General features: G+C 44.1%; 1 protein-coding gene across 3 annotated transcripts; it reads left to right on the top strand.

Annotated features, from left to right (window-relative positions):
- On the top strand, nucleotides 1-25,377 carry kansl1l (KAT8 regulatory NSL complex subunit 1-like). Of its 3 annotated transcripts, XM_035773994.2 has the most exons (14): nucleotides 2-245; nucleotides 658-1,814; nucleotides 5,186-5,321; nucleotides 5,952-6,122; nucleotides 8,144-8,256; nucleotides 11,742-11,928; nucleotides 13,042-13,180; nucleotides 15,642-15,788; nucleotides 16,042-16,139; nucleotides 16,510-16,631; nucleotides 18,394-18,555; nucleotides 18,739-18,871; nucleotides 24,147-24,411; nucleotides 24,809-25,377. In XM_035773994.2, the coding sequence occupies exons 2-13, from the start codon at nucleotides 736-738 to the stop codon at nucleotides 24,378-24,380; spliced, it is 2,721 nt and encodes a 906-aa protein (XP_035629887.2). In that variant the 5' UTR covers nucleotides 2-245; nucleotides 658-735; the 3' UTR covers nucleotides 24,381-24,411; nucleotides 24,809-25,377. The 3 variants fall into 3 exon arrangements, with proteins under 3 accessions (XP_035629888.2, XP_035629887.2, XP_035629886.2); XM_035773995.2 differs by having other exon boundaries at nucleotides 1-1,814; nucleotides 5,189-5,321; XM_035773993.2 differs by having other exon boundaries at nucleotides 2-1,814.

Here is a 25,377-nt window from a genome sequence, read left to right on the forward strand (position 1 = left end):
TCAAAGCTCCTGAACGCGAACAGTCATTGCGTCAAACGCAGAGCAGCAGCAGCCGTCGTTCCATGGCAGTTGGAAATAAATAGGACCACGGAGAAGGGACAGTCAACCCGAAAGATCTTCTGATAAACTGTCTTGCCAGACTTTTGCGGTTAACATGTCAAATGAGGGAAAGGCTTAGCTTTTCACGACTTAAATCAAGGCTTCAAGAATATTATTTTCGTGGACCCTGTCAATTTTCATTCAAGGTGAATAGCAAAAAGATGGTCGATACGTTATTTTCAACTTGACGTTCCGTGCCCGTTTTTGTGTTCCAGGAAGCTTTCAAGCTGATTAAGGTGTTTGATTTATTCGCGCAAACGGTCTTGTTAGTAAGTCGAGTACGTTTGATGTCTCTGACTGCAGTTCGACAATTATACATATCAGCACAGTTCCCACCTCGTCAGTTCATTGACTTGTTTGAGCCATCCATGATGATCGCTAGCTAACGTTAATGGTTTCTTTCTGACTTCATCTTTATCACTATAGCTAACCTAATGTACCTAGCTGCCTAGCTACTGTCTGGATGTTTTCCTACCCAGAATTTTCAGTTTTTAGTATTTCCAGTTTATTTTCAGCTTGGTGGATGAAGTGCTGACAGGGTTTTATTTTTTGGTCAAGGGAAAAGGGAAAGTCTGAGGCAGATCTGGCATCCTCTGGTGTGACAGAGAACAGCAGTGACATCATTGGTTGGAGGGAATGGCCCCAGCCCTGACCAAGCTCTCCAAAGACGTCCACGGAATGCACCTGGCGTCCAGCAACATGGATGCAGATGGGGCAATGCTCAACATCGAGTGTGATCCTCAGTTGAAACTGATGGAGGACAGCTATGCCCAGAGGGTGTGGCTCAACCTCGCCTCTCTGCCCTTTCTGGACACTTGTTGCTCAAGCAAGAGTCCCCTTGACTTTGCCGATTCGCTCCTGTCCCCTCTGCTACAGGCCTCGGCTGGCCAGTACAAAACAGTGCTTCTCTCCAGCCCTGGTTCCCTGCTCAGCTTCCTGTCTCTCAACAATAACCTGAAGCAATCACTGGCTGCCTGTCCAGGTGCACAAGACATGTATTTGGTTCCTGTCCCTGAACACAATAGCCAAGTTGTGGCTCAGCAGCAACAGCAGTGTCAACACAGTGGCCATGGACCAGATGGCTATGATATCCCCCAGTCCCCTTCAAAATACTGCCAGGGTGACCTCATGTCCCAGTATAACCCTGCTGTCCCCACACCCCTCATTGAGAGGCAGGAGGAGGGGGGCTCCAGCAGCACAGACACATCTCCAACACAGCTGTGGGTCAGGGGAGCTAGGGGCCAGGGCCTGGAGCAGCCTGTGACTGCATTGGTAGAGGAGGCATTGAGAGAGCAGACCCACTGGCATCTCTCCCAACAAACGTCTCAGTTAGGACGGGCTGGGCGGCTCCAGAGGAGACTTCAAGCTCTACTAGGGGACCACGCCTCTCGCCACTGCAGCCTCCAGCTGGAGGGTCTGAAGGGGAGTCAGGGCAGGGAGACCCCAGGTCACCCCTCACCCCCTGCAAATACCAAGCCCTTTGATCCAGCCACTGGGCAGAGACCGACAGGTACACTGAGCCGCAGGACCCAGGGCCGTGCCCTACTGCAGACCTCCTTACCGCCATCCCCCTCCACAGACATCCAGGAGTTTACGCGCTATGCCCAGGCCGTGCTGCGCGGGGTTCAGGAGGCTGTAGACTCTGATGCCACAGAGAGCAGCTCAGATGAAGAGTTGGAGCCTGAGCAGAAATGGGGGACCATGTCTCAACCAGTGTGAGTACAGACATTCTGGTAATGTGCTGTAATTATGTTGTAGACCTGTTAATTACTTATGAGAAACAGGAAGTCTGTTCAGTTGAATAAGAATGGTAGAGAAATGTATTTCATGCTTAACTGGGATGCAAACACATTGTAGTCCTAACTGCAACAGGAACACAGCATTTTCAGAGTTAACTGTTTCTGGATGGGTTTTGTTAAAAGATGTGAGCTGAACCTGTAGCTTTGTTTGAGCTTGGGTCTGTTTCTCATATTTCAGGCATATTTTAAAGAGCTGTGGTGTTTTCCTGGATACCACAGTGGGTTATCACAGCTAAATAAACAGGGTTAAGGGCAGAGGTAGGCTATGAGAAACACATGCCATATGTGTGGTAGTGAGTGAATTATACATGGAAAAACACAGACCTTACACTTGAAATTACATTTCACTTGACTGCATTCAATGCACAAAACTGGTTGTTAACATCATATAACCTCTTTAGTTTGTGGCAGAGGCAGCAGATTCCTCCACTATTCACCTGACCCTTTACTACAGTACGAACAGAACAGACCCTCTCCTCTTCTAACCCACATCTAGGCCAGGTACATAAACACAGACTTTGTAAGGCATATATCCACCCCCACACACTGCCTCGGTGGAAGAGCCCTTTGAGTCCTCCTGAAGTCTGTGTGACCCAGATCATGAGATGAGGAAAGTGTTTAGGGCTAAATTAAGAGAATGTAATAATGGTTCTGCTATGGTGTCTCTCTGCCTAGGTAGGAGTAACAGCTCTCTGAGACTCAAACACTGTGATCACACCAGGTTTCTTAGCATTTGAATCATCTAGCATTTAGGAAGGCTTCATGTTTCTCATTATAGTTTGTTGGGAGGTTTGAACTTTTAAGTAAGTGGCAAAGATGAGCCGTTTTGTCTTTAAGTTCCAGGCCGGGAGCACATCGCCAGGTAACCTGCTCTCCCTGTCTGGAATGTAGTGACTGAGGAAGGAGACAGGGTTTGCGTGGGGCAGAATGGACCAAAGGGCAATGTGGAGGGGATGCCTTTGTGATTCCTTGTCTAATAAACGGGGGGGGTGAGAAAGAGTTACAGGTTTATGAGCTCAGGGAACAGGGGAGAAGAGGTGGAAGGGGGGGGTGATTTTGTTTGACAGGGTGGAGGGGTGGTTTGGGTCTGGCATCATCCTGGCAGCAGCAGTCTTGTCTTTGTTGGAGCCCCTGTCTCCTGCTGGGTAGAACAAAGAACGGTTCCTATTCTATTCATTGTATTTCTATGGGGTAGGATGGTCTGTCTCTGTGGCCTTTCATTAGCTCCTTCATGGGAAGAGGTTATGGCATGCACCTCCCCTGGGAATATCTCCTCTTCTGAGACTGGATGGGCCATTTTTGGCCCCTCTTCCTGCAAAATGTGATAACAATGGTTACAAGGATAAAATTGGGAAGTCAAACTCTTGATTTCTGTCCTCTTTCAGTTCCACTCATATATGTTCATAATTTGATGTGGGAGTTACTGTGGCAGACTAGGATAAATATTTGAAAGTGAAATGAGGGATACACCTTGTAACCAGGTATGGGCAACTTTGATGGGATTGGGGGAAACAAAAATCTGAACTCCTCATGCCCGCAGTGGCTTGTGGGTTTATGTACCCACACGCAAACATGCAGTCAGAGCTGGCCCTAGCCTTTTGGGGTCCCTAAGCAACATTTTCTGCAATTCTAAAAAATAAATCTATAGGGTGGCGAGAAATGCTTGCAGTCACTCTCTGAGTGAGAGTGACTAACAAAATCAATGGTGGCCAACCCGGTCAATAATTGGAACATGATTACTGTACGTTTAGGTAGCTGCCCTCTAGAGCAGAAATAATAAAAAAATGTTATTAATGATTAATTCATCTTTTAAAGTGATAAACTTGGATTAGTTAACACAACGTGCCATTGGAACACAGGAGTGATGGTTGCTGATAATGGGCCTCTGTACGCCTATGTGGCTGGTTTTGAATGGAATAGCTGTTTCCAGCTACAATAGTCATTTACAACATGAACAATGTCTACACTGTATTTCTGATCAATTTGATGTTATTTTAATGGACATTTCTAAGTGACCCCAAACTTTTAAATGGAAGTGTATATTATTTCAAATAGTACATTTGGGGGGTTTGATACATGGGCCAGCCCAGCTGTAAGCTTTACTTTATGCCCAGACATACAACTAGAGAAATAAGTGTTTAAGAAAGCAGAGCTTAGTTAATACAGACAGGCTGGCTTTTTCCTCAGTTGGGATCAGGGCTGAAAACAACCTGTGTGTAACTGCAAGAGTAAAGAAATGCACCAGCAGTATAGAACCGCTCCAGTGCCGCTGTCTATTTATCTATGTTGAGCTGGCCTGGCAGAGAGTGGCTGGGGGTGGTGTTCCATTGGGCGGCAGCAGTGTCTCTGGAGAATGGAGATAATGCCCAGATCCTGTGGGCTGTTTGTTTATGTTGCAACCCGAGAGGGAGGGAGGAAGTGCCTCTCCTCTCCTCGGAGACGGCTTGACTGGGAATGGGGGTGGCAGCTTTTTACACTTTTACGGTGTGGATACGTTCCACCACCTAGCCTACAACTCAGGATGTCAAAAGTCATTTTGTCACTTTCCTTACTGTAAAATGAAACCAAACTTGAAGTGTTCTTAGTTTGAGAGGCTACAGTGTTACAGCATTGGGCCTGTGTTTTGTTCGCGTGGGGGTCTATTTATGTCTATGCCGCACCAGTCACCAGCCGACCCAGCCTGTCTGATGAAAAATGTTCCCTTTTTGTTGTCCACTCAAAGTGGCTTGCTCCTGGCATTCCCAGGGTCGCTACATAGAGCCATGGTAACGAACCTAACTGCCTGCCAGAAACCAACCTCTAACCCTGCACTACAGTAATAGTGGAACGCAGTCAGAAGCTCCATGGAAACCTACACAGTTTTCTAATGATTTATTTGTGGCCTAGATATACTTTATACTCAACAGAATAAGAATAAAGCCCCCTCATCTGCCATATCATAAGAAAAAGCTGATATGCAAAAGTAGCATTTTCATCTAGTGCTTTATAATGTAGGTCATAGTGTTTGCTATTTGTTGACGGTACTGTGTAAATATGAACCATATGTCCTCAGCCTCTGTACTCTTGTTGTGCTGGGCTATTTATGTTATAAAGGTCAGTAAACCTACGAACACTCCAACCGTTCAACCTGTTTCAAGGAAAAGGTTGTCTTTTCAATAGATGGGGGAGATAAGAAAAAAAGGATACAAAACCTACAGATATTATGAATCTAGAAAAATATGGAATTGATTGTCTGATCATATGCTCTTTCTACCTCTCTCTTTGTGTATGTCTGTCTCCCTCTCCAGTAGGTGTGAGTGGAGGTGGCAAAGGGAGAGGGCTGAGGTGGGCAGCGGGTGGACCTGGCTACAGCTGCATGTGGCAGAGCTTGAGGGACGCATCCAACAACTGGGGGACCTGCACAAACAGATCACCTCCACCAAGGTAAGGCCCAGTTCCATAGGCCCCTAGTGAACCCTGGCCCACACACACACACACACACGCACACACAGAGAGGACTCGATCCCCTAGGCTCTAGACCAGGCAGGGGGGGTGAGGTTGTCATACGCCTGTCTGTCACTTGACTTTGTTTTCTATCTTCTGTACAAAGCCTTCTGAGGTTTGACTAGTTAATTAAAGGTTGTGTTTTAGATAAGGAGGTGCAGCATTCCTCCTCTAGTCAGCCTCTGCCCTTTTATAATTAGATGCGCCTGTGTGTGTGACATCACAGTGTGGACCTGTTCTTGTAAAGTGCCTGTGGTGTTTTTAATCTCTCATTAGTTTTCCCAGATCTAATTCACTTATTGTCAATCAGCTCTCATCAGCAGTCATGACAGCCCCCTCCTCCTGCTGTCTCCAGACAGCTGTAATCACCACGACCTCCCTCACGACCTGTCCTATGATCATGTGTGAATTAGTGGGGGCCGGTGGCACTTCATCGGCTTATAGTAATGGCTGGAATGCTTTCAAGCACATGGTTTGCATAAGCCATATGAGCCGTCCTCGCCTCACCAGCTTCATTTGGTGTTTGAATCTGCCCTTGTGGCGTTGATAGTAGTGTGTTTGTGGTCTCAGGGGGGTGTGGTCTTGGCGGATTCCCAGCCGTTGACAGACGGGCAGATTCAGCAGACGTTACTAACGGAGACGGCAGGGCTGCCGTTCACATCGAGGGGCAGAGACCCTCCCTCCGACACGGAGAACGAACCCAGCAGCCCCACACGCCTCCTCAGGAACATACAGAGACAGGTACATTTTTACTTTTTATTTAACCTTTACTTCGACAGTAACATTGAGACCTAAACTCAGCAAAAAAAGAAACGTCCTCTCACTGTCAACTGCATTTATTTTCAGCAAACTTAACATGTGTAAGTATTTGTATGAACATAACAAGATTCAACAACTGAGACATAAACTGAACAAGTTCCACAGACATGTGACTAACAGAAATGGAATAATGTGGTCCTAAACAAAGGGGGGTCAAAATCAAAAGTAACAGTATCTGGTGTGGCCACCAGCTGCATTAAGTACCGCAGTGCATCTCCTCATGGACTGCACCAGATTTGCCCATTCTTGCTGTGAGATGTTACCCCACTCTTCCACCAAAGCACCTGCAAGTTCCCGGACATTTCTGGGGGGAATGGCCCTAGCCCTCATCCTCTGATCCAACAGACGTGCTCAATGGGATTGAGATCCAGGCTCTTCGCTGGCCATGGCAGAACACTGACATTCCTGTCTTGCAGGAAATCACGCACAGAACGAGCAGTATAGCTGGTGGCATTGTCATGCTGGAGGGTCATGTCATGATGAGCCTGCATGAACGGTTACCACATGAGGGAGGAGGATGTATTCCCTGTAACGCACAGCGTTGAGATTGCCTGCAATGACAACCAGCTCATTCCGAAGATGCTGTGACACACCACCCCAGACCATGACGGACCCTCCAAATCGATCCCGCTCCAGAGTACAGGCCTCGGTGTAACGCTCATTCCTTCTACGATTAACGCAAATCCGACCATCACCCCTGGTGAGAGAGAACCGCGACTTGTCAGTGAAGAGCACGTTTTGTCAGTCCTGTCTGATCCAGCGACGGTGGGCTTGTGCCCATAGGTGATGTTGTTGCCGGTGATGTCTGGTGAGGACCTGCCTTACAACAGGACGACAAGCCCTCAGTCCAGCCTCTCTCAGCCTATTGCGGACAGTCTGAGCACTGATGGAGGGATTGTGCGTTCCTGGTGTAACTCGGGCAGTTGTTGCCATCCTGTACCTGTCCTGCAGGTGTGAAGTTAAGATGTACCGATCCTGTGCAGGTGTTGTTACACGTGGTCTGCCACTGCGAGGATGATCAGCTGTCCATTCTGTCTTCCTGTAGCGCTGTCTTAGGCGTCTCACAGTACAGACATTGCAATTTATTGCCCTGGCCACATCTACAGTCCTCATGCCTCCTTGCAGCATGCCTAAGGCACGTTCATGCAGATGAGCAGGGACCCTGGGCATCTTTCTTTTTGTGTTTTTCAGAGTCAGTAGAAAGGCCTCTCTAGTGTCCTATGTTTTCATAACTGTGACCTTAGTTTCCTACCGTCTGTAAGCTCTTAGTGTCTTAACGACCGTTCCACAGGTGCTGCATGTTCATTCATTGTTTATGGTTCATTGGACAAGCAATTTATTTTAAACCCTTTACTATGAAGATCTGTGAAGTTATTTGGATTTTTCTGAATTATCTTGAAAGACAAGGTCCTGAAAAAGGGACGTTTCTTTCTTTGCTCCGTTTTAAGTCTCTTTTTCAAATGAGTGCTGTAAGGGTCCAATGATATATGTAATGATTTAGCATTAGTTATGTCACAGAGATTGGAGGGCTTTTTAACCCAGCAAATCATCAAATCAAAAATGTTGATTAGTCAAAAGGACCAAAGCAGCCGTTACTGCTGTTTCCTGGTTTAGTGGTTAATCACGCACTGCAATCTGTGAGAGTCTAGCCCTGCTGCTGTTGATAGGACAGCTCCACTCCAAGTACATCTCTGGTTTTTATGTAGGGGGAAGTCTGATTGTAGTGCTGCTGGCCTTTTGTCTTCTTGACTCTAAGGGGTTGTGACAGGACATTCTCCAACCAGAAAGCCTAACTTCACATTAGATTGCAGGTCTGGGGCGTCGAGACATATCTACCATACTGCTTAGCAGGTGGGGGGCTATTTAGATCTATAGGCCTATATGTTTCAGTTCAGTAGATGCTGTATTTAGAGGATGATCTGTTGTTGTCCTTGTCCCCACAGAGTGCCCAGCTGAGCCAAATCGTGAACAGCCTGATGCCTCCTCTGAACCTCTCTCCTTCCTCCTCTCCCATCTCCTGCAGGTGGAAAGGACAGAACAAGAGAGTCTTCAGCAGGTAGACCCAATGAGCCCTACCAGCCCACATTGTCATTTCCTGCGCAGTTTAGTTTATTAGGATCCCCATTAGTTGTTGCTCATGCAGCAGCTACTCTTCCTGGGTTCCAGCACCTATGGTAGTTGCGTGGCCAGCGCAGCCAGTACAGTACAGCTCGGTTTGGCCCGGTAGTGTGAAAAAGGTAACCTTGACCCAGGATCATGTAAAAAAAAACGATATTCCAACAGTTTTCTGTAATTAGTCCGCTACACTTTGCTAACGACAGTGCAATACTGTGCAGCTGTATTCATCGACCTGACCAAGGTTTTCGACTCTGTCAATCACCACATTCTTATCGGCAGACTCAACAACCTTGGTTTCTCAAATGACTGCCTCGCCTTGTTCACCAACTACTTCTCTGATAGAGTTCAGTGTGTCAAATCGGAGGGCCTGTTGTCCGGACCTCTGGCAGTCTCTATGGTGGTGCCACAGGGTTCAATCCTCGGGCCGACTCTTTTCTCTGTATACATCAATGATGTCGCTCTAGCTGCTGGTGATGCTCTGAACCACCTCTACGCAGACGACACCATTCTGTATACTTCTGGTCCTTCTTTGGATACTGTGTTAACTAACCTCCAGATGAGCTTCAATGCCATACAACACTCCTTCTGTGGCCTCCAACTGCTCTCAAATGCAAGTAAAACTAAATGCATGCTCTTCAACTAATCGCTGCCTGCCCATCCAGCATCACTACTCTGGACGGTTCTGACTTAGAATATGTGGACAACTACAAATACTTAGGTGTCTGGTTAGACTGTAAACTCTCCTTCCAGACTCACATTAAGCATCTCCAATCCAAAATGAAATCTAGAATCGGCATCCTATTTCACAACAAAGCATCCTTCACTCATTCTGCCAAACATACCCTCGTAAAACTGACTATCCTACCGATCCTAGACTTTGGCGACGTAATTGACAAAATAGCCTCCAACACTCTACTCAGACTGCATCCAATTTGCTATCACAGTGCCATCCGTTTCATCACCAAAGCCCCATATACTTCCCACCACTGCGGCCTGTACGCTCTCGTCGGCTGGCCCTCGCTTCATATTCGTCTCCAAACCCACTGGCTCCAGGTCATCTATAAGTCTCTGCTAGGTAAAACCCTGCCTTATCTCAGCTCACTGGTCACCATAGCAGCACCCACCTGTAGCACTAGCTCCAGCAGGTATATTTCACTGGTCATCCCCAAAGTGAATTCCTCCTTTTCACACCTTTCCTTCCAGTTCTCTGCTGCCAATGACTGGAACGAACTGCAAAAATCACTGAAGCTGGAGACTCGTATCTCCCTCACTAACTTAACGCATCAGCTGTCAGAGCAGCTCACAGATCACTGTCCCTGTACATAGCTCATCTGTAAATAGCCCATCCAACTACCTCATCCCCCCTCATACTGTTATTTATTTTTGCTCCTTTGCCACCAGTATCTCTACTTGCACACTCATCTACCTTATATAATGTTACTTACCCTACATTATTCATCTCATATGCATATGTATATACTGTACTCTACATCATCGACTGCATCCTTATGTAATACATGTATCACTAGCCACTTTAACTATGCCACTTTGTTTACTTTGTCTACATACTCATCTCATATGTATATACTGTACTCGATACCATCTACTGTATGCTGCTCTGTACCATCACTCATTCATATATCCTTATGTACATATTCTTTATCCCCTTACACTGTGTATAAGACAGTAGTTTTGGAATTGTTAGTTAGATTACTTGTTGGTTATCACTGCATTGTCGGAACTAGAAGCACAAGCATTTCGCTACACTCGCATTAACATCTGCTAACCATGTGTATGTGACAAATAAAATTTGATTTGATCTTCTGCACATCCATCACTCCTGTGTTTAATTGCTATATTGTAATTATTTCACCACTATGGCCTATTTATTGCCTTACCTCCCTTGTCCTACCTCATTTGCACACTTTGTATATAGTCAATAATACAATAGAAAAAGTTTATGCCATGTGTAACTCTGTTGTTTGTGTCACACTGCTTTGCTTTATCTTGGCCGGGTCGCAGTTGTAAATGAGAACTTGTTCTCAACTACCTTACCTGGTTAAATGAAATAAAAATAAGTCTTTCTCCTGTAATAATTATAACTACTGCTCCCAGTTCCACTGCTGCTTACCACGTCAGAGGGTCAAAGAAAATCAGGCATAAGCTGTCAATCAAAAGCCAGATCAAATGGTTTTCTATAAAGAATAGAAGGACTTTGTGGAATGTCAATCACTGTTCTGTGGATTACTGAGATGCCAGAAACTAGATCCTGTAGGCAGGGCTGTTTTAGTTTAATTGAAATGAGAGTGACATTATGGTTCCTTGACAGCCCTGTTTTTTGCACAACCACTCCCTCTAACAGGCTAGGGTTGTGGAGTTCTTTGGGTGGTACCAACTACCCTCAAGGGTGCTGTACTGTAGGACTTCACAGAGCTGCTGTTTTTATTTCTGTCACAGGCAGCACAGCATAGTATGTTTATCTCGTTTTTATCTAAGAAATGTAAAGCCTGATTCAGAGGACAGGGAGGTGGGGTCTCGGAGGGCCAAGTAGGTTACTGTGATCTGGCAGGATAATGAACAAAATCATTTCACTTCCTGTAACCAAGGGAAGCCTGTCCCACCAGAGCTGGAAATAACAGGCCCCCAGTGAGTGTTGGACTAGCAATGTTCTAAAGTCAGTATCTGCTAGTCTAGGTACCAAAAATGGAACCATATTCCCTACTTTTGACCAGGGCCAATAAGGTAGGAAATAATAATAATATATGCCATTTAGCAGACGCTTTTATCCAAAGCGACTTACAGTCATGTGTGCATACATTCTACGTATGGGTGGTCCCGGGAATCGAACCCACTACCCTGGCGTTACAAGCGCCATGCTCTACCAACTGAGCCACAGAAGGACCACAAATATATAGGGTGCCATTTGTGCTGAAGCCCTACTCTACAGCCCAGAGAGGACCTCAGATCTCCTATCCATCACTAATGATATTAAACATGCTCTAGCTATCCTTAAAATAACCCTTGGAAAAGTTTTATAATGTCCAGCTGTGATTTGGATCAGTCATTAAGCTTAGGTTTCTACTTCCTCTTGCCCCCTTTTTACTCTCAATAAAAAGTCTTCACCTCCCCTGTTCTGATCTGACTCCCACGCTGCCATGGATGTCATGGAACACGGATCATATCTGACTGGGACACTGGGTTGGATTGTTTGTGTTTTGAGTTGTTTAAGGGCATCTGGGCAGCTCTCTATCAATAGAACTGTTGCATTTGTGTGTTGCGTGAATAAAGTGCTGTGTGTTTAGTGACTTCGGTTGAGTTTCAAATGGCACCCTATTCCTTATAGTGCACTACTTTTGACCAGAGCCTCTGGGTGCCATGCCATTTGGCCCATATACTAAGTGTCCCCTCTGTTGTTCCCTGCAGTGGCCTGGTCCTGGGAGGATATGACGCCTTCTCCCAGAAGGCACCCAAGAGGAGGAGAGTGAACCGCAGAAGACAACACCTCCTCCAAGTGGACGCCACCTGTGTCTCAGCCCGCACCCGACCCCTGGTGATCTATCACAAACCACCACTCTTCATCAACACTACCCACACCAGCCACAGACAGCAGGTAGCATCCCTCAACACCATGCGCGCACGCACACACACACACACCACACACCTGCTGCCAATAATGAAATGTCAGATGATTGACATATACTACATTTAAAGAAGGATAAGAGAGTAAATCAAGCTGTCCTTATTTGTTTATGCAGAGGGACTCATCTTGACATTGGAGAATAAGTTATGGAAACTCTTGCATATTAGTGTTTTTGTCATGTATGTAGAAGTAAAAACAGGGATGATAACTCTTTGAGAACAAAGGTTTACTAACCTGTGAACTGCTGACTTATTTAAAGTGGAGTGTTAATTGTAGCTGTAGTCTTTGGAAAGGGACCCTTTGCTGTGTGTCTGAGATGTTATAGTCTCATCATGATGCTGTGAAGAGCTCTCTCCAGCAGTTTAACAAAACACAGATTGGAGCAGTTCATTTTAATGTGACACCCTCCATGACTGCTATTCCAAACCCTTGATTTAGTCTGTTCTGACTTCTAAATATCAACCTGCTCCAGAGTAGAGCTTCAACCTGCAACACACAGCCTATAAGGCTCTGTTCAAATGTAGTGCACTATATAGGGAGTAGGGTGCCAATTTGGAACACAGCCAGTCAGTGTATCCATCTCTCCAGTCCTGCTACTAATCCTCCAGTTTCTCCCCACCAAGCCACAAAGCGTGCCAGTCAGGGACACCTCACTCTAGCTGATGTTATTACAGAGGAAGGAAATGTGCCAAGCCTACTGAGATTTTAATGGAGGAAAGAGAAGAAAGCTGTTCACGACTTTAACTAGTTTCATTAGTGTGATTTAGCCGAGCGGCTGGCTGCTCATCCCGGTCACAGTGACTCACAGCAACCGCATAGTAAGGCTGAATGTTAGCAGAGCTGAGAAACCAGCTGAGGGGGGCCTAAGTCACGTCTGTATGTTTAAACATATACACACATTCCCCCGGGTCATTTCTTTGCTAATGAGTTTGGTGGTCGTTGGTAACTCTCTGATAGCAATAGGCTACTATCTTCAAGAGCCACAGGTGGTTTGAGTTCATAAAAATGTCCTGCATTAAATCAGTGGTATCCACACCTGGGCTTGGGGTGTAAGTTATTCTAGAACTTTTCTCTCTCCTGTAGGACCCAGCCTCCCTCTGTCTCACCTGTGCCTCCTGTGATCCCCTGGCACTGTGTTCTGACCCAGCCTGCTCCTCCAGCAGCTCCCTGACCTCCAGGACCAGTCACACTACACTACACCCTGCTCTCTGTCTCACCCCAGGTAGGCACATCTCTCATTGTGCTGGACAGACATTATGATACTGTATGTGTTATTGTGTTAAGCTAACTTTACTGTACCGCACCCTGTTCTCTCTCCCCTCCGGTAGGCGCATCTCTCCTAAAACAGCATAGCTATGGAAATGTCTGCTTGGGTTAACTGATGCAAGTGATTACTGTTGTGTTATAATTACTGTTGAGCTGTATGCTTCAACTCTTTTGTCTGGAAATGGCTGTACTATTCTGATGGTAGGTAGATGAGGGTGAACGGTACCATACAATACTTTACTTCATTGTTAATTTACATTGACCAAGATAGGTGTGAAAATAGAATACAGAACAGTGTATTCTGAGAAATGATTTAACAGTAATTCTCTTTGGCATCTTACTGGGGTACTTTCACAGCAGCATGCTCTGAGTCAGCCAGTCTAATCATTAATCTACTGTTGCTCCTCGCTGCTTGCTCTGTTGGCTATTCCCTGCAGGGAGGTTAATGATCCTAAACAATCCCAATGATCCTCGCTGGGCAGAAAGGAGGGGTTCTGAGGCAGTGAGCCGTGGCTCGAGCTATGGGCTGGCTAGAGGGGCTGTGGGCACTGGGCTGTGACTGATGAGGAGAGCACTGTCTTAGAGACGTAACTCACACAGCTCCAGTCGATTTCCTGTCAACCTGAATATCACCCCACGGACATTGATTGAGCTGAAAACAAACAACACAAACACCATAAGGAATATTCTACTGACAATAATTATGTGGAAGATCGCCATTTCTCTTTTTGCCACTCTCTGTGGGTTTGGGTCTCTTTAGCAGTAGGTGGGAAGGGGGAGATGTTGTGAGTGAGATAGATGAGCGCTTCAGGTTTTGTCCTGCTAATCTTGCCCTGACAGGCAGGAAGCACAGTGGTGGAAGTTTGAAGTTTGCCTTAGGATTCAGCACCACTTGTCCTGTTCAGCCTTAAAGCTCACACTGTATTACTATAGCATCTATGTAATTATCAGCCCCCCAGCATGTTTGTTCTCCTAACCATGAAACAGGGCCATGACATAGACGTTGATTGTCTGTAGAGCTGGTGAGAGAGCATTGAGAAGGAATACATTTAAACTAATGGGACTGATAGTTAAACATTATGCTGGCTTGTTGTTATAGGCAACTCTCTAACCAAGCCTTTTAATCTTATGGGGGGTTTGACGGATGGCTTCAGACAAGGGGAATCCCTCGCTGTTGAGTTAAAGTGGAACTGACAGTATTTTAACTAGTTTGCAGATATGAACCAGACAATCATAGTATCAGTCAAAAAGATACAATCCCCAATTTATGCTACAAAACCAACTTTATAAGAGGTTTTAAAAATAGGTTGTATTTGACTCAACATTCCATGACGTACACGAAGGCGTTGTTGCAGGATAGATTGGTATAATTGAATGCTATCAGGTTGTAAATCATAACTGTCCTGGTACATTGTTTGCGGCCCCCATCCAGGATGCACTTGTTCAGTTTCAATGACTCAATATTTTGGACAAAAAAAGACGAATGTGTCTAAGCCTGGGAGAATGTCAATACAATCAAACTAGCAAGGGCAATGATTACAAGTCAGTCATAACGTGGCTAATAGACTAGCATATCTATTTATGTAGCAAGCTAAAAAAAAACGGATCCCAACGTTAGCTAAATCGCTAGCTGCTAGGAGGATGTCATGTCATTGGAGGAGTGAGTGAGTGACTGACTGACTTTTTCCCCTCGTTTTCCGGTGGCTATACACAGCTCCAGCTAACTGGTATCATTTGGTTAGCTAGCAAGAACAACTAACTGGATAACAGTTATTCACAGAGTGAATTTGCGAACGAAGAGATATGCTATCTAATCCGGTTTTAGAGCACTCTCGTCTGAGTGCCAGAGCGCAGAATAACTGATGAATTTATAAACGCACAACACCTGCTGAATATGACCTGTCAGTAAACGTTGGCAAAAAAAGTTATAGTTAGTCACGAACGCTCTAGATATCATGTAAACAGCCTAGCTAACCAGCTCTGCTAATAAAATGGTCAGAGTGAGGTGTTCTCTCATTTGTGTCTGGAAGTAGCTAGTCAACTTTAGCCAGTTAGGTTGGGTGCTTGGTTTGAGAGAGAAATTGATTTTGTCTGCGTAGACTCTTGTCTTTGGAAGAGACAGATGTTTTTATTAGGTTTTATTTGCTGCAGTGTCTGTTAATTGTCCAAACGCACACCTGCTTTCCCACTCTATATTGCTATAGAATTTTCACAAATGCCTCAGGATATTTGGGAATTACGTATACTATGAATTTATGAAAACGTGAAAATGACCATATCTGTTTTGTCATAAAATGTTAAAAAAAATAACGATAATACAAAAAAAAGTCATTCTTCCCTCGGTTGTATTTGAATGAGATTTCATGTTGCTAGAATGCTGTCAGTTCCACTTTAACATGGGTGCTGTGTGCTTCCAGGTTGCCACCACAAGCAGCATGGGAGGCACCTGTGGGGAGGGGCCAGGGGTGTCTCAAATATCACGTGGGTGGGCTCTGCTCAGACCCCACACAGGGGAGCCTATCGCGGGGGGAGGAAGAGGAGACATACCCACAGGACCATGGAAGGTATGCATGATCCCTGGAATGGGATTTTTACTCAGTAATCAGGAATGCCTGCTGTTTTGAGATGTATCCAACATTAATTTCGATTAGAAAAAGACCTAACCTCGAGCCAAATCCTGATTTCCTATGTTGTCCTACACATATCCAACTAGTTATTACATACATGTAGCCTGCGAGTGTGGTCATTACATGTATGCTATGTAGCTTGTTACAGAGCGACCCATGGTGTTAACAGTTAGATGTTGTTGGTCTCTAGATGAGGACTTCCTGTCTCAGCTGTCAGACCCTGAGGACAGTCCAGAGGATAGCCTGGAGGATGCCGTTACACCCCAGACACCACACACACGCAAACGGGTACCATACACACGTTATGATCTTCTATCCTCGCGGGGACCTAAAATGGATTTCCATTCAAAATCTTATTTTCCCTATAACCCTTACCATTAACTTTAACCCATAACCATAACTCCCCAACCTTACCCTAATTATATCCCTAATTTTCACCCTATACCTAACCCTTCAATTTAAAATAGTCTTTGTCCTCATGGGGATGTTGGAAATAGAAGGATAGATAAACCAACTAATATCTTGACAATTGCCTTGTAATGAATACTGACATCTAGTGGAGAAGTTTAGAACAAACGGTGTGCATTATAGGCATGTAGCCCGCTTGTTGATTAGTGAGCTATGCTACAGTATTTTTTTAATGCTATTCTGTTCTCAGGGCCCAATCCGCAGACGTCAGGGAGAGAGTGTTTACAACATTGACAACATCATCATCCCTATGTCCCTGGCTGCCACTACCAAGGTGGAGAGACTTCAGTACAGAGATATTATAACGCCCAGGTATGGCTTCTGGTGCTTGTTCTTTGGCTTGAGTTACTTCTCAACAAAAGCTAAAGCCACCAGTTTTTGCTTAACTGTATTTTGAGTTTGATCAAACCTCCCAAGAAATGAGTGTTCTTTGATGTCCTATGATCTGTCTGAGGACACCCCATCAAATTAGTGGATTCAACGATTTCAGCCATACCCGTTGCTGACAGATGTATAAAATTGAGCACACAGCCATGCAATCTCCATAGACAAACATTGGCAGTAGAATGGCCAGTACTGAGGAGTTCAGTGACTTTCAATGTGGCACCGTCATAGGATGCCACCTTTCCACCAAGTTGGTCAAATTTCTGCCCTGCTAGAGCTGCCCCGGTCAACTGTTATTGTGAAATGGAAATGTCTAGGAGCAACAGCAGCTCAGCCGCGAAGTGGTAGGACACACAGAATGAGACCACTGAGTGCTGAAGCGCGTAGTGTGTAAAAATAGTCTGTACTCGGTTGCAACACTCACTACCAAGTTCCAAACTGCCTCTGGAAGCAACATCGGCACAATAAATGTTCAACGGGATCTTCACAAAATGGGTTTCCATGGCCGAACAGCCGCACACAAGTCTAAGATAACCATGAGCAATGCCAAGCGTCGGCTGGAGTGGTGTAAGGCTTGCCGCCATTGGACTCTGGACAGTGGAAACATTGTCTGTGGCTGTTTTTCATGGTTCTGGCTACTCCTCTTAGTCCTAGTGAAGGGAAATCTTAACGCTAAAGCATACAATTACATTCTAGATGATTCTGTGCTTTCAACTTTGTGACACGTTTGGAGAAGGCCCTTTCCTGTTTCAGGTCCATACAGAAATGGTTTGTCGAGATCGGTGTGGAAGAATTAGACTGGCCTGCACAGAGCCCTGACCTCAATTCCTTCGACAATGGTGGAAAAGTACCCAATTGCCTGGCTTGAGTAAAAGTAAAGATACCTTTAATATAAAATGAAAGTCACCCAGTAAAATACTACTTGAGTAAAAGTCTAAAAGTATTTAGTTTTAATTATACTTAAGTGTCAAAAGTATAAATCATTTCAAATGGCTAATATTAAGCAAACCAGATCACACACACTTATTTTTTATTTTATTTAGCGATGGCCAGGGGCACAGTACAACATGCAGACATAATTTACAAACAAAGCATTTCTGTTTAGTGAGTCCACCAGATCAGAGGCAGTAGGGATGACCAGGGATGTTCTCTTGATAAGTGTGTGAGTTGGACCATGTTCCTGTCCTGCTAAGCTTTCACAATGTAACAAATATTTTTGGGTGGCAAGGAAAATGTATGGAGTAAAAGGTACATTATTTTCTTTAGGAATGTAGTAAAGTAAAAGTTCTCAAAAATATAAATAGTAAAGTACAGATACCCCAAAAAACTACTTAAGTAGTACTTTAAAATATTTTTACTTAAGTACTTTACACCACTGCCCATCGAACACCTTTGGGATGAATTGGAACACCGACTGCGAGCCAGGCCTAATCGTCCAACATCAGTGCCCGACCTCACTAATGTTCTTGTGGCTGAATGGAAGCAAGTCCCCGCAACAATGTTCCAACATCTAGAGGAAAGCCTTCCCAGAAGAGTGGAGGCTGTTAAGGCAGCAAAGGGGGACCAACTCCATATTAATGCCCATGATTTTGGAATGAGAAGTCAGACGAGCAGGTGTCCACATATATTTGGCCATGTAGTGTATTCCGTCACCTTACACATTGCTCTGCTCCTCCCTCCTTCCCTGTAGCTGGAGGGTGGTTGATAACCCACCCCTGGAGGAGAGGGAGGAGGAGGAAGGGGAGCTGCTGTGTGACAAGACATTTTCCCAGAGGCACCTGGAGTGTGAGCAGAGAGAGAAACTCCGCTGGACCTCCTGGGACAAAACCAGACACTATAGACGCACCACCAGGTGGGGACTGGGCACACCACACATCACCTTGCTGATTGATCCTGCAGTAAATCTTCTTACCTCACTGGGTCTCAATTCAATACACAGTGTCTGTTTTTTTTCCTTTGAGAATGAAGTCTGGCATTCTCTTGCTCTGTTGCAGTATTTTTTTAAAATAAATAAATGAATCGCCTCTCTCTGTAGGTCTGGCAGTAGAAACGATGGAGCAGGTGTTTCTGTATGGGACTGTGCTGTCAGGGGTGACACCGGAGGTGACGTGAGCACTCACGTGGACTGGAGCCATCTGGACACGGACGGAGCCTTAGAGGAGTGGGTGGTAAGAAAGGACATTCACCGTCTAGTCTCTACCAACTTAAAGTCTGGATCCCGGTTCAGCTCTTTGTTACATTCTGAGTACGAAGTCTTGGTATTACCATCTATTAACCCTGCTGCTAACTGAGGAACATTCTAATCAATAAGCTATTAAGTATAATGCAGAGGAGTTGCTAGCAGAAACAATGCTAGTTTGTTATACACAAGTCTTCTAATGATCAAGCTGAATTAGAGGTTTTACTTTAAAATATGACTCGCTGACTTTCCTGATCAAATCAAACTTTATTTGCCACTTGCGCCGAATACAACAGGTGTAGACTTTACTGTGAAATGCTTACTTACAAGCCCAAGTAGGTAAAAATCAAATGTAAATTGTCTGGTGGTGATTTTAATTAATGGTTCAGCAGTCTAATGGCTTGGGGGTAGAAGCTGTTGAGGAGCCTTTTGGTCTTAGACTTGGCGCTTTGGTACCGCTTGCCGTGCGGTAGCAGAGAGAACCGTCTATAACTTGGGTGAGATATGGAGATTGGGCATTTTATATAAGAGATTGATTTATCCTACAATGTTAGCGTTTACATAGCTGGTCATAAATGGATGTTGCATTTTACTTTTATAGGTTTGTTATGTAGACTTCTTGTAACCCATTGGTTTCTACCACAGTTAATAATCTGATTTAAGCTATTAATTACATACAAAATCAGTGTGACAGATTTCCAGTCATTCCATTTAATTTAATACCCCTTGATCTTCAAGACTAGGACTTGGTAATATACAGTAGATTAGCCTAATTAGTTTACCTGAGCATAACCCAAGTGTAAGGACATATTTAGCCTACTGTTCTTTATGATTTTTGTTGTCATGGACTGATTGGGTCATTGATTCGAGTTGAGAAATAAAAGCTGCACTCATGGAATAGCATGCTTTGAGCACTACTGAAAAAGGCTATTTGCATGTGAAAAATGTATGCCATATGCTGCATTTGCTATAGGCCCATTGTTTGCAGTGCGTTCGGAAAGTATTCAGACCCCTTTCCCATTTTCCACATTTTGTTACGTTACAGCCTTATTCTAAAATTGATTAAGTAAATAAAAAATCCTCATCTACACACAATACCCCATAATGACAAAGTGAAAACAGGTTTTTAGACATTTTTGCTTATAAAAAATTAACTAAATACATTTCTTACATAAGTATTCAGACCCTTTGCTATGAAATTGAGCTCCGATGCATCCTGTTTCCATTGATTATCCGTGAGATGTTTCTACAACTTGATTGGAGTCCACCTGTGGTAAATTCAATTGATTGGACATGATTTGGAAAGGCACACACCTGTCTATATAAGGTCCCACAGTTGACAGTGCGTGTCCGAGCAAAAACCAAGCCATGAGGTTGCAGGAATTGTCCGTAGAGCTCTGAGACAGGATTGTGTCGAGGCACAGATCTGGGAGATCTGGTCCCCAAGAACACAGCGGTCTCCATCATTCTTAAATGGAAGAAGTTGGGAGCCACCAAGACTCTTCCTAGAGCTGGCCGCCCGGCCAAACTGAGCATTCGGGGGAGAAGGACCTTGGTCGGGGAGGTGACCAAGATTCTGATGGTCACTCTGACAAAGCTCCAGAGATGTGAGAACCTTCCAGAAGGACAGCCATCTCTGCAGCACTCCACCAATCAGGCCTTTATGGTAGAGTGGTCAGACGGAAGCCACTCCTCAGTAAAAGGCACATGACAGCCTGCTTGGAGTGCCAAAAGGCACCTAAAGGACTCAGACCATTTTTATTTTATTTTTATTAAACCTTTATTTAACTAGGCAAGTCAGTTAAGAACAAATTCTTATTTACAATGACGGCCTACCTAAAGGGGATGGGGGCTGGGATTAAAAATAAAATACAAATATAGGACAAGACACCACAACACTACATAAAGAGAGACTTAAAACGACAACATAGTATGGCAGGAAAACATCACAACACAGCATGGTAGCAACACAACGTTACGACAACATCATGGTAGCAACACATGGTAGCAGCACAAAACAGGGTGCAAACATTGTTGGGCACAGACAACAGCACAAAGGGCAAGAAAATAGAGACTGCAATGCATCACGCAAGCAGCCACAAGTGTTAGTGTCTTTGAAGAGATTGAGATTAAACTGTCCAGTTTGAGTGTTTGTTGCAGCTCGTTCCAGTAGCTAGCTGCAGCAAACTGAAAAGACGAGTAACCTAGGGATTTGTGTGCTTTGGGACCTTTGGCAGAATGTGACTGGCAGAACAGGTGTTATGTGGAGGATGAGGGCTGCAGTAGAGATCTCAGATAGGGGGGAGTGAGGCCTAAGAGGGTTTTATTTTTTAAATTTAATTTATTTCACCTTTGTTTAACCAGGTAGGCCAGTTGAGAACAAGTTCTCATTTACAACTGTGCCAAGATAAAGCAAAGCATTGTGACAACAACAGAGTTACACATAAACATATAGTCAATAACACAAAAGAAAAGTAAAAATAGAAAGATCTATGTACAGTGTGCGCAAATGCTGGGAGGTAGGCAATAAATAGGCCATGGAGGCGAAAGTAATTACAATTCAGCATTAATACTGGAGTGATAGATGTGCAGATGATTTTTCATTTCATTTTACCTTTATTTAACCAGGCAAGTCAGTTAAGAACATATTCTTATATACTTGATGTGCAAGTAGAGATACTGGGGTGCAAAAGAGCAAGAGGGTAAGTAATAATATGGGGATGAGGTAGTATAAATAAGCATCAACCACTGGGTCTTGCGACGGGTACACAGAGATGACCAGTTTACAGAGGAGTATAGAGTGATGTGTCCTATAAGGAGCATTGGTGGCAAATCTGATGGCCGAATGGTAAAGAACATCTAGCTGCTCGAGAGCACCCTTACCTGCCGATCTATAAATTATGTCTCTGTAATCTAGCGTGGGTAGGATGGTCATCTGAATCAGAGTTAGTTTGTCAGTTGGAGTGAAAGAGGAACGATTACGATACAGGAAACCAAGTCTAGATTTAACTTTAGCCTGCAGCTTTGATAGAAGGACAGTGCACCATCTAGCTGTACTCCCAAGTACTTGTATGAGGTGACTACCTCAAGCTCTAAACCCTCAGAGGTAGTAATCACACCTGTGGGGAGAGGGGCATTCTTACCAAACCACATTACCTTTGTTTTGGAGATGTTCAGAACAAGGTTAAGGGTAGAGAAAGCTTGTTGGACACTAAGAACACTAAGAACATTGTTGTAGAGCATTTAACACAGAATCTGGGGAGATGCCATTTGAGTATGAGACTGTATCATCTGCATATAAATGGATGAGAGAGCTGCCTACTGAAACAAGATTCTCTGGTTAGATGAAACCAAGATTGAACTCTTTGGCCTAAGTACCAATAGTCATGTCTGCAAGAAACCTGGCACCATCCCTCCGGTGAAGCATGGTGGTGGCAGCATCGTTTGTGGGGATGTTTTCAGCGGCAGGGACTGGAAGACTAATCAGGATCGAGGGGAAAAATTAATGGAGCAAAGTACAGAGAAATCCTTGATGAAAACCTGCACCAGAGTGCTCAGGCCTTCAGACTGGGTGGTTCACCGCCCAACAGGACAACAACCCTAAGCACACAGCCAAGACAACGCAGGAATGGCTTCGGGATAAGTCTCAATGTCCTTGAGTGGCCCAGCCAGAGCCCAGACTTGAACCCGATCTAACATTTCTAGATAGACATGAAAATATATGTCGCTTCCCATCCAACCTGACAGAGCTTGAGAGGATCTGCAGAGAAGAATGGGAGAAACTCCCCAAATACAGGTGTGTCAAGCTTGTAGCGTCATACCCAAGAAGACTCTGTTGTAATCGCTGCCAATTGTGCTTCAACAAAGTACTGATTTAAAGGGTCTGAATACTTCTGTAAATGTGATATTTTGTTTTCTTTGTTTTTATACATTTGCAAAAATTTCTAAACAGTTTTTGCTTTGCTATTATGGGTTATTTATTATTGTATGTAGATAATACTTTAAAAAAATCCATGTTAGAATAAGGCTATGATGTAACAAAATGTGGAAAAATGGAAGAGCTCTGAATACTTTCTGAATGCTCTGTATGTTTTAATTGTAGACACTTTATCTCAATCATTTGCAGCTGTTCAAGTCTATCAAAGTCATGTGACCGTTAGGCTGGATATATATTTTTTTTAGCAGCATGAATTAGATTGAGCAATGAAAGCCCCACTCGTGGTCTTCCTAATTTTAACTTGTTTTTGACAGTATGGAGCACAATATCATGGAGGAGTTTGGAAGGGAGGAACGGCCTCAAACTTTCATTCCATAGATTGGGATCTGCACTATGCAGATGCTCCAAGATCACATTTTTCACTGGCTGTCCACTGGTAGCAAAATCAATGATTGATAGGCAGTTTAAACTTCTTCAATTCAACCATTACGGTTAAACCACAACCACAATCTGTAAGGTACAAATAGCTAAATGAGAGAGCAGCAGTGTGATTCACGTCATTGCACTATGTAGACCTCAATAATAGGTGATATCTGTAGAGCCTGTGAACTACACCACTGCTGTCATCCTTACCTACAAGCGTTTATTCAAGTTGGATAATCTTTGGATGCCGACAGCAGTCTCACAATTGGAAGACACAGCTTGGACTGTAACCTATAAAAACCTATTCCTGATCTTTTCCCCGTGACCCATCAAACACATTCGGTGTGTCATCATAGTGGTCTCTGACTTGTGGTCAGACTCGCTCAGGTGGAACAAACTTAAACTTGCGCCTTTTTTTCAATGCTGATTTGAATGTCATTGACAAAACAAAGGTGCCATATTTTTTTTATTGAATTTAAAAGTCATCTTAGAAGTAATCATCTAGTTTTTCAATATCTGTAATCCGATTACACTATTTTTGCTGGTAATGAATGGATTAGTTAATGTTATCCGTTACTCCCCGACCCTGCTAGTAATGATAGATTAGTTGTGGTGTCTGTCAGGAGTTAGGGAGAGTGCCCACTCTCACACATTGAGGGAACGCTGCAGGCTCCCTGATGCGCAGGATGTGGGTGTGAAGGTCACAGGGACCATACTCGCCTTGCATTCATTTTGGTTTTTAAATCTAACCCTTTATCACGGGAGAATGATGTACGGTGTGTGTTTATACTAGCTCAATCTCATTTTTGACATTCAGTTGCCCATGCTGTGTTACCCACAGATGAAAGTGATAAATGTAATGTACTCGTATGTTGCCCTCATTATTCCTTCCTCCCCTCCCCAGCCCTGTTTCCCGTGGGAGACTCGTGTGTTCCCGCTGTGTGAGGATGAGGATGCGGCTCTGAGGTGTGATGAAGAGGAGCAGGAGGAGAGAGCGATGGCAGAGCCCACCAGCAGCACAGACGAGAACAGTGTATCTGTTCAGTCACACCCATTCTCAACCCTGTCTAGTACAACACCACCACCTGCTGTAGATGATGGGAACAACAGTCTTACAGCAGACAGCAGAGTCACCTGAGATGGCTTGGATTTACCACTGCACAGCACAGGTAGCATGTACAGTTACTTATAGAAGTGTGTATTTTATATTGTTGAATGCATGTGTCAGCCAGTCTATTGATGTGGGCTGGGTAGAGCATGATGTGGGCTGGGTAGAGCATAGCACAGTTGGTAGAGCATGGCGCTTGTAACGCCAGGGTAGTGGGTTCGATTCCCGGGACCACCCATACGTAGAATGTATGCACACATGACTGTAAGTCGCTTTGGATAAAAGCGTCTGCTAAATGGCATATATTATTATTATTATATTATAAAGCAGTAGTGTTATGGAGAGCACAGCCACGCCTAACTACCTTTCACTGATCCATTGCTTAATGGTTTATTTATGGTTAAATGGAAAGTGTGTTCCACACGCCTTTTTAAGTGCCTGTTTTCTGTCTTCAACAGGTCTCCACAGAAGATTAGGAGACCTGAGGGACAAAGATACAAGAGGAGGCATGATCTACCTGGAGGAGATGTCATACCTAATGTTTGCTACATTTCCTGAATACAGTGATGTTTTAATTTTTGTAAAAAAATAAAAAAATTAGGAGAGTGTTTATATTTACTTACATTTCTCTTCTCTATTGTAAGATATTGGTGTGGACTGTGTTGGATATTCAACATTTTAAATATGTACTTTTTAAAAAGTAACCCTGACCTGCATTCTTATTTAAGATCTGTGTACTAGTGCACAACCGATCGTAGCCACTGTATGTACGTAGTTGTTGTTTGATATTTATTTATGTTTCAAGACGTGTCTGAAAATGCAAAGTCTATATGTGTGTATGTAGGTATTTTTACATATTCACCAGTTTTACTTGTGGTTAACAGATTGTATTTTTCCATAAGTGATAATTTTTATACAGAGAAAAAACAGGTGAAGTATTTATTGTTTTTTTTTAGTTGGTGTACTTCTCGTCTGACGGTGTAATCTCTGTTGAACACAAGTCATTAAAATCATTCAGGCCACTGTC

This window comes from Oncorhynchus keta, chromosome 7 (assembly GCF_023373465.1).
Source record: "Oncorhynchus keta strain PuntledgeMale-10-30-2019 chromosome 7, Oket_V2, whole genome shotgun sequence".
NCBI classification, from domain to species: domain Eukaryota; kingdom Metazoa; phylum Chordata; class Actinopteri; order Salmoniformes; family Salmonidae; genus Oncorhynchus; species Oncorhynchus keta.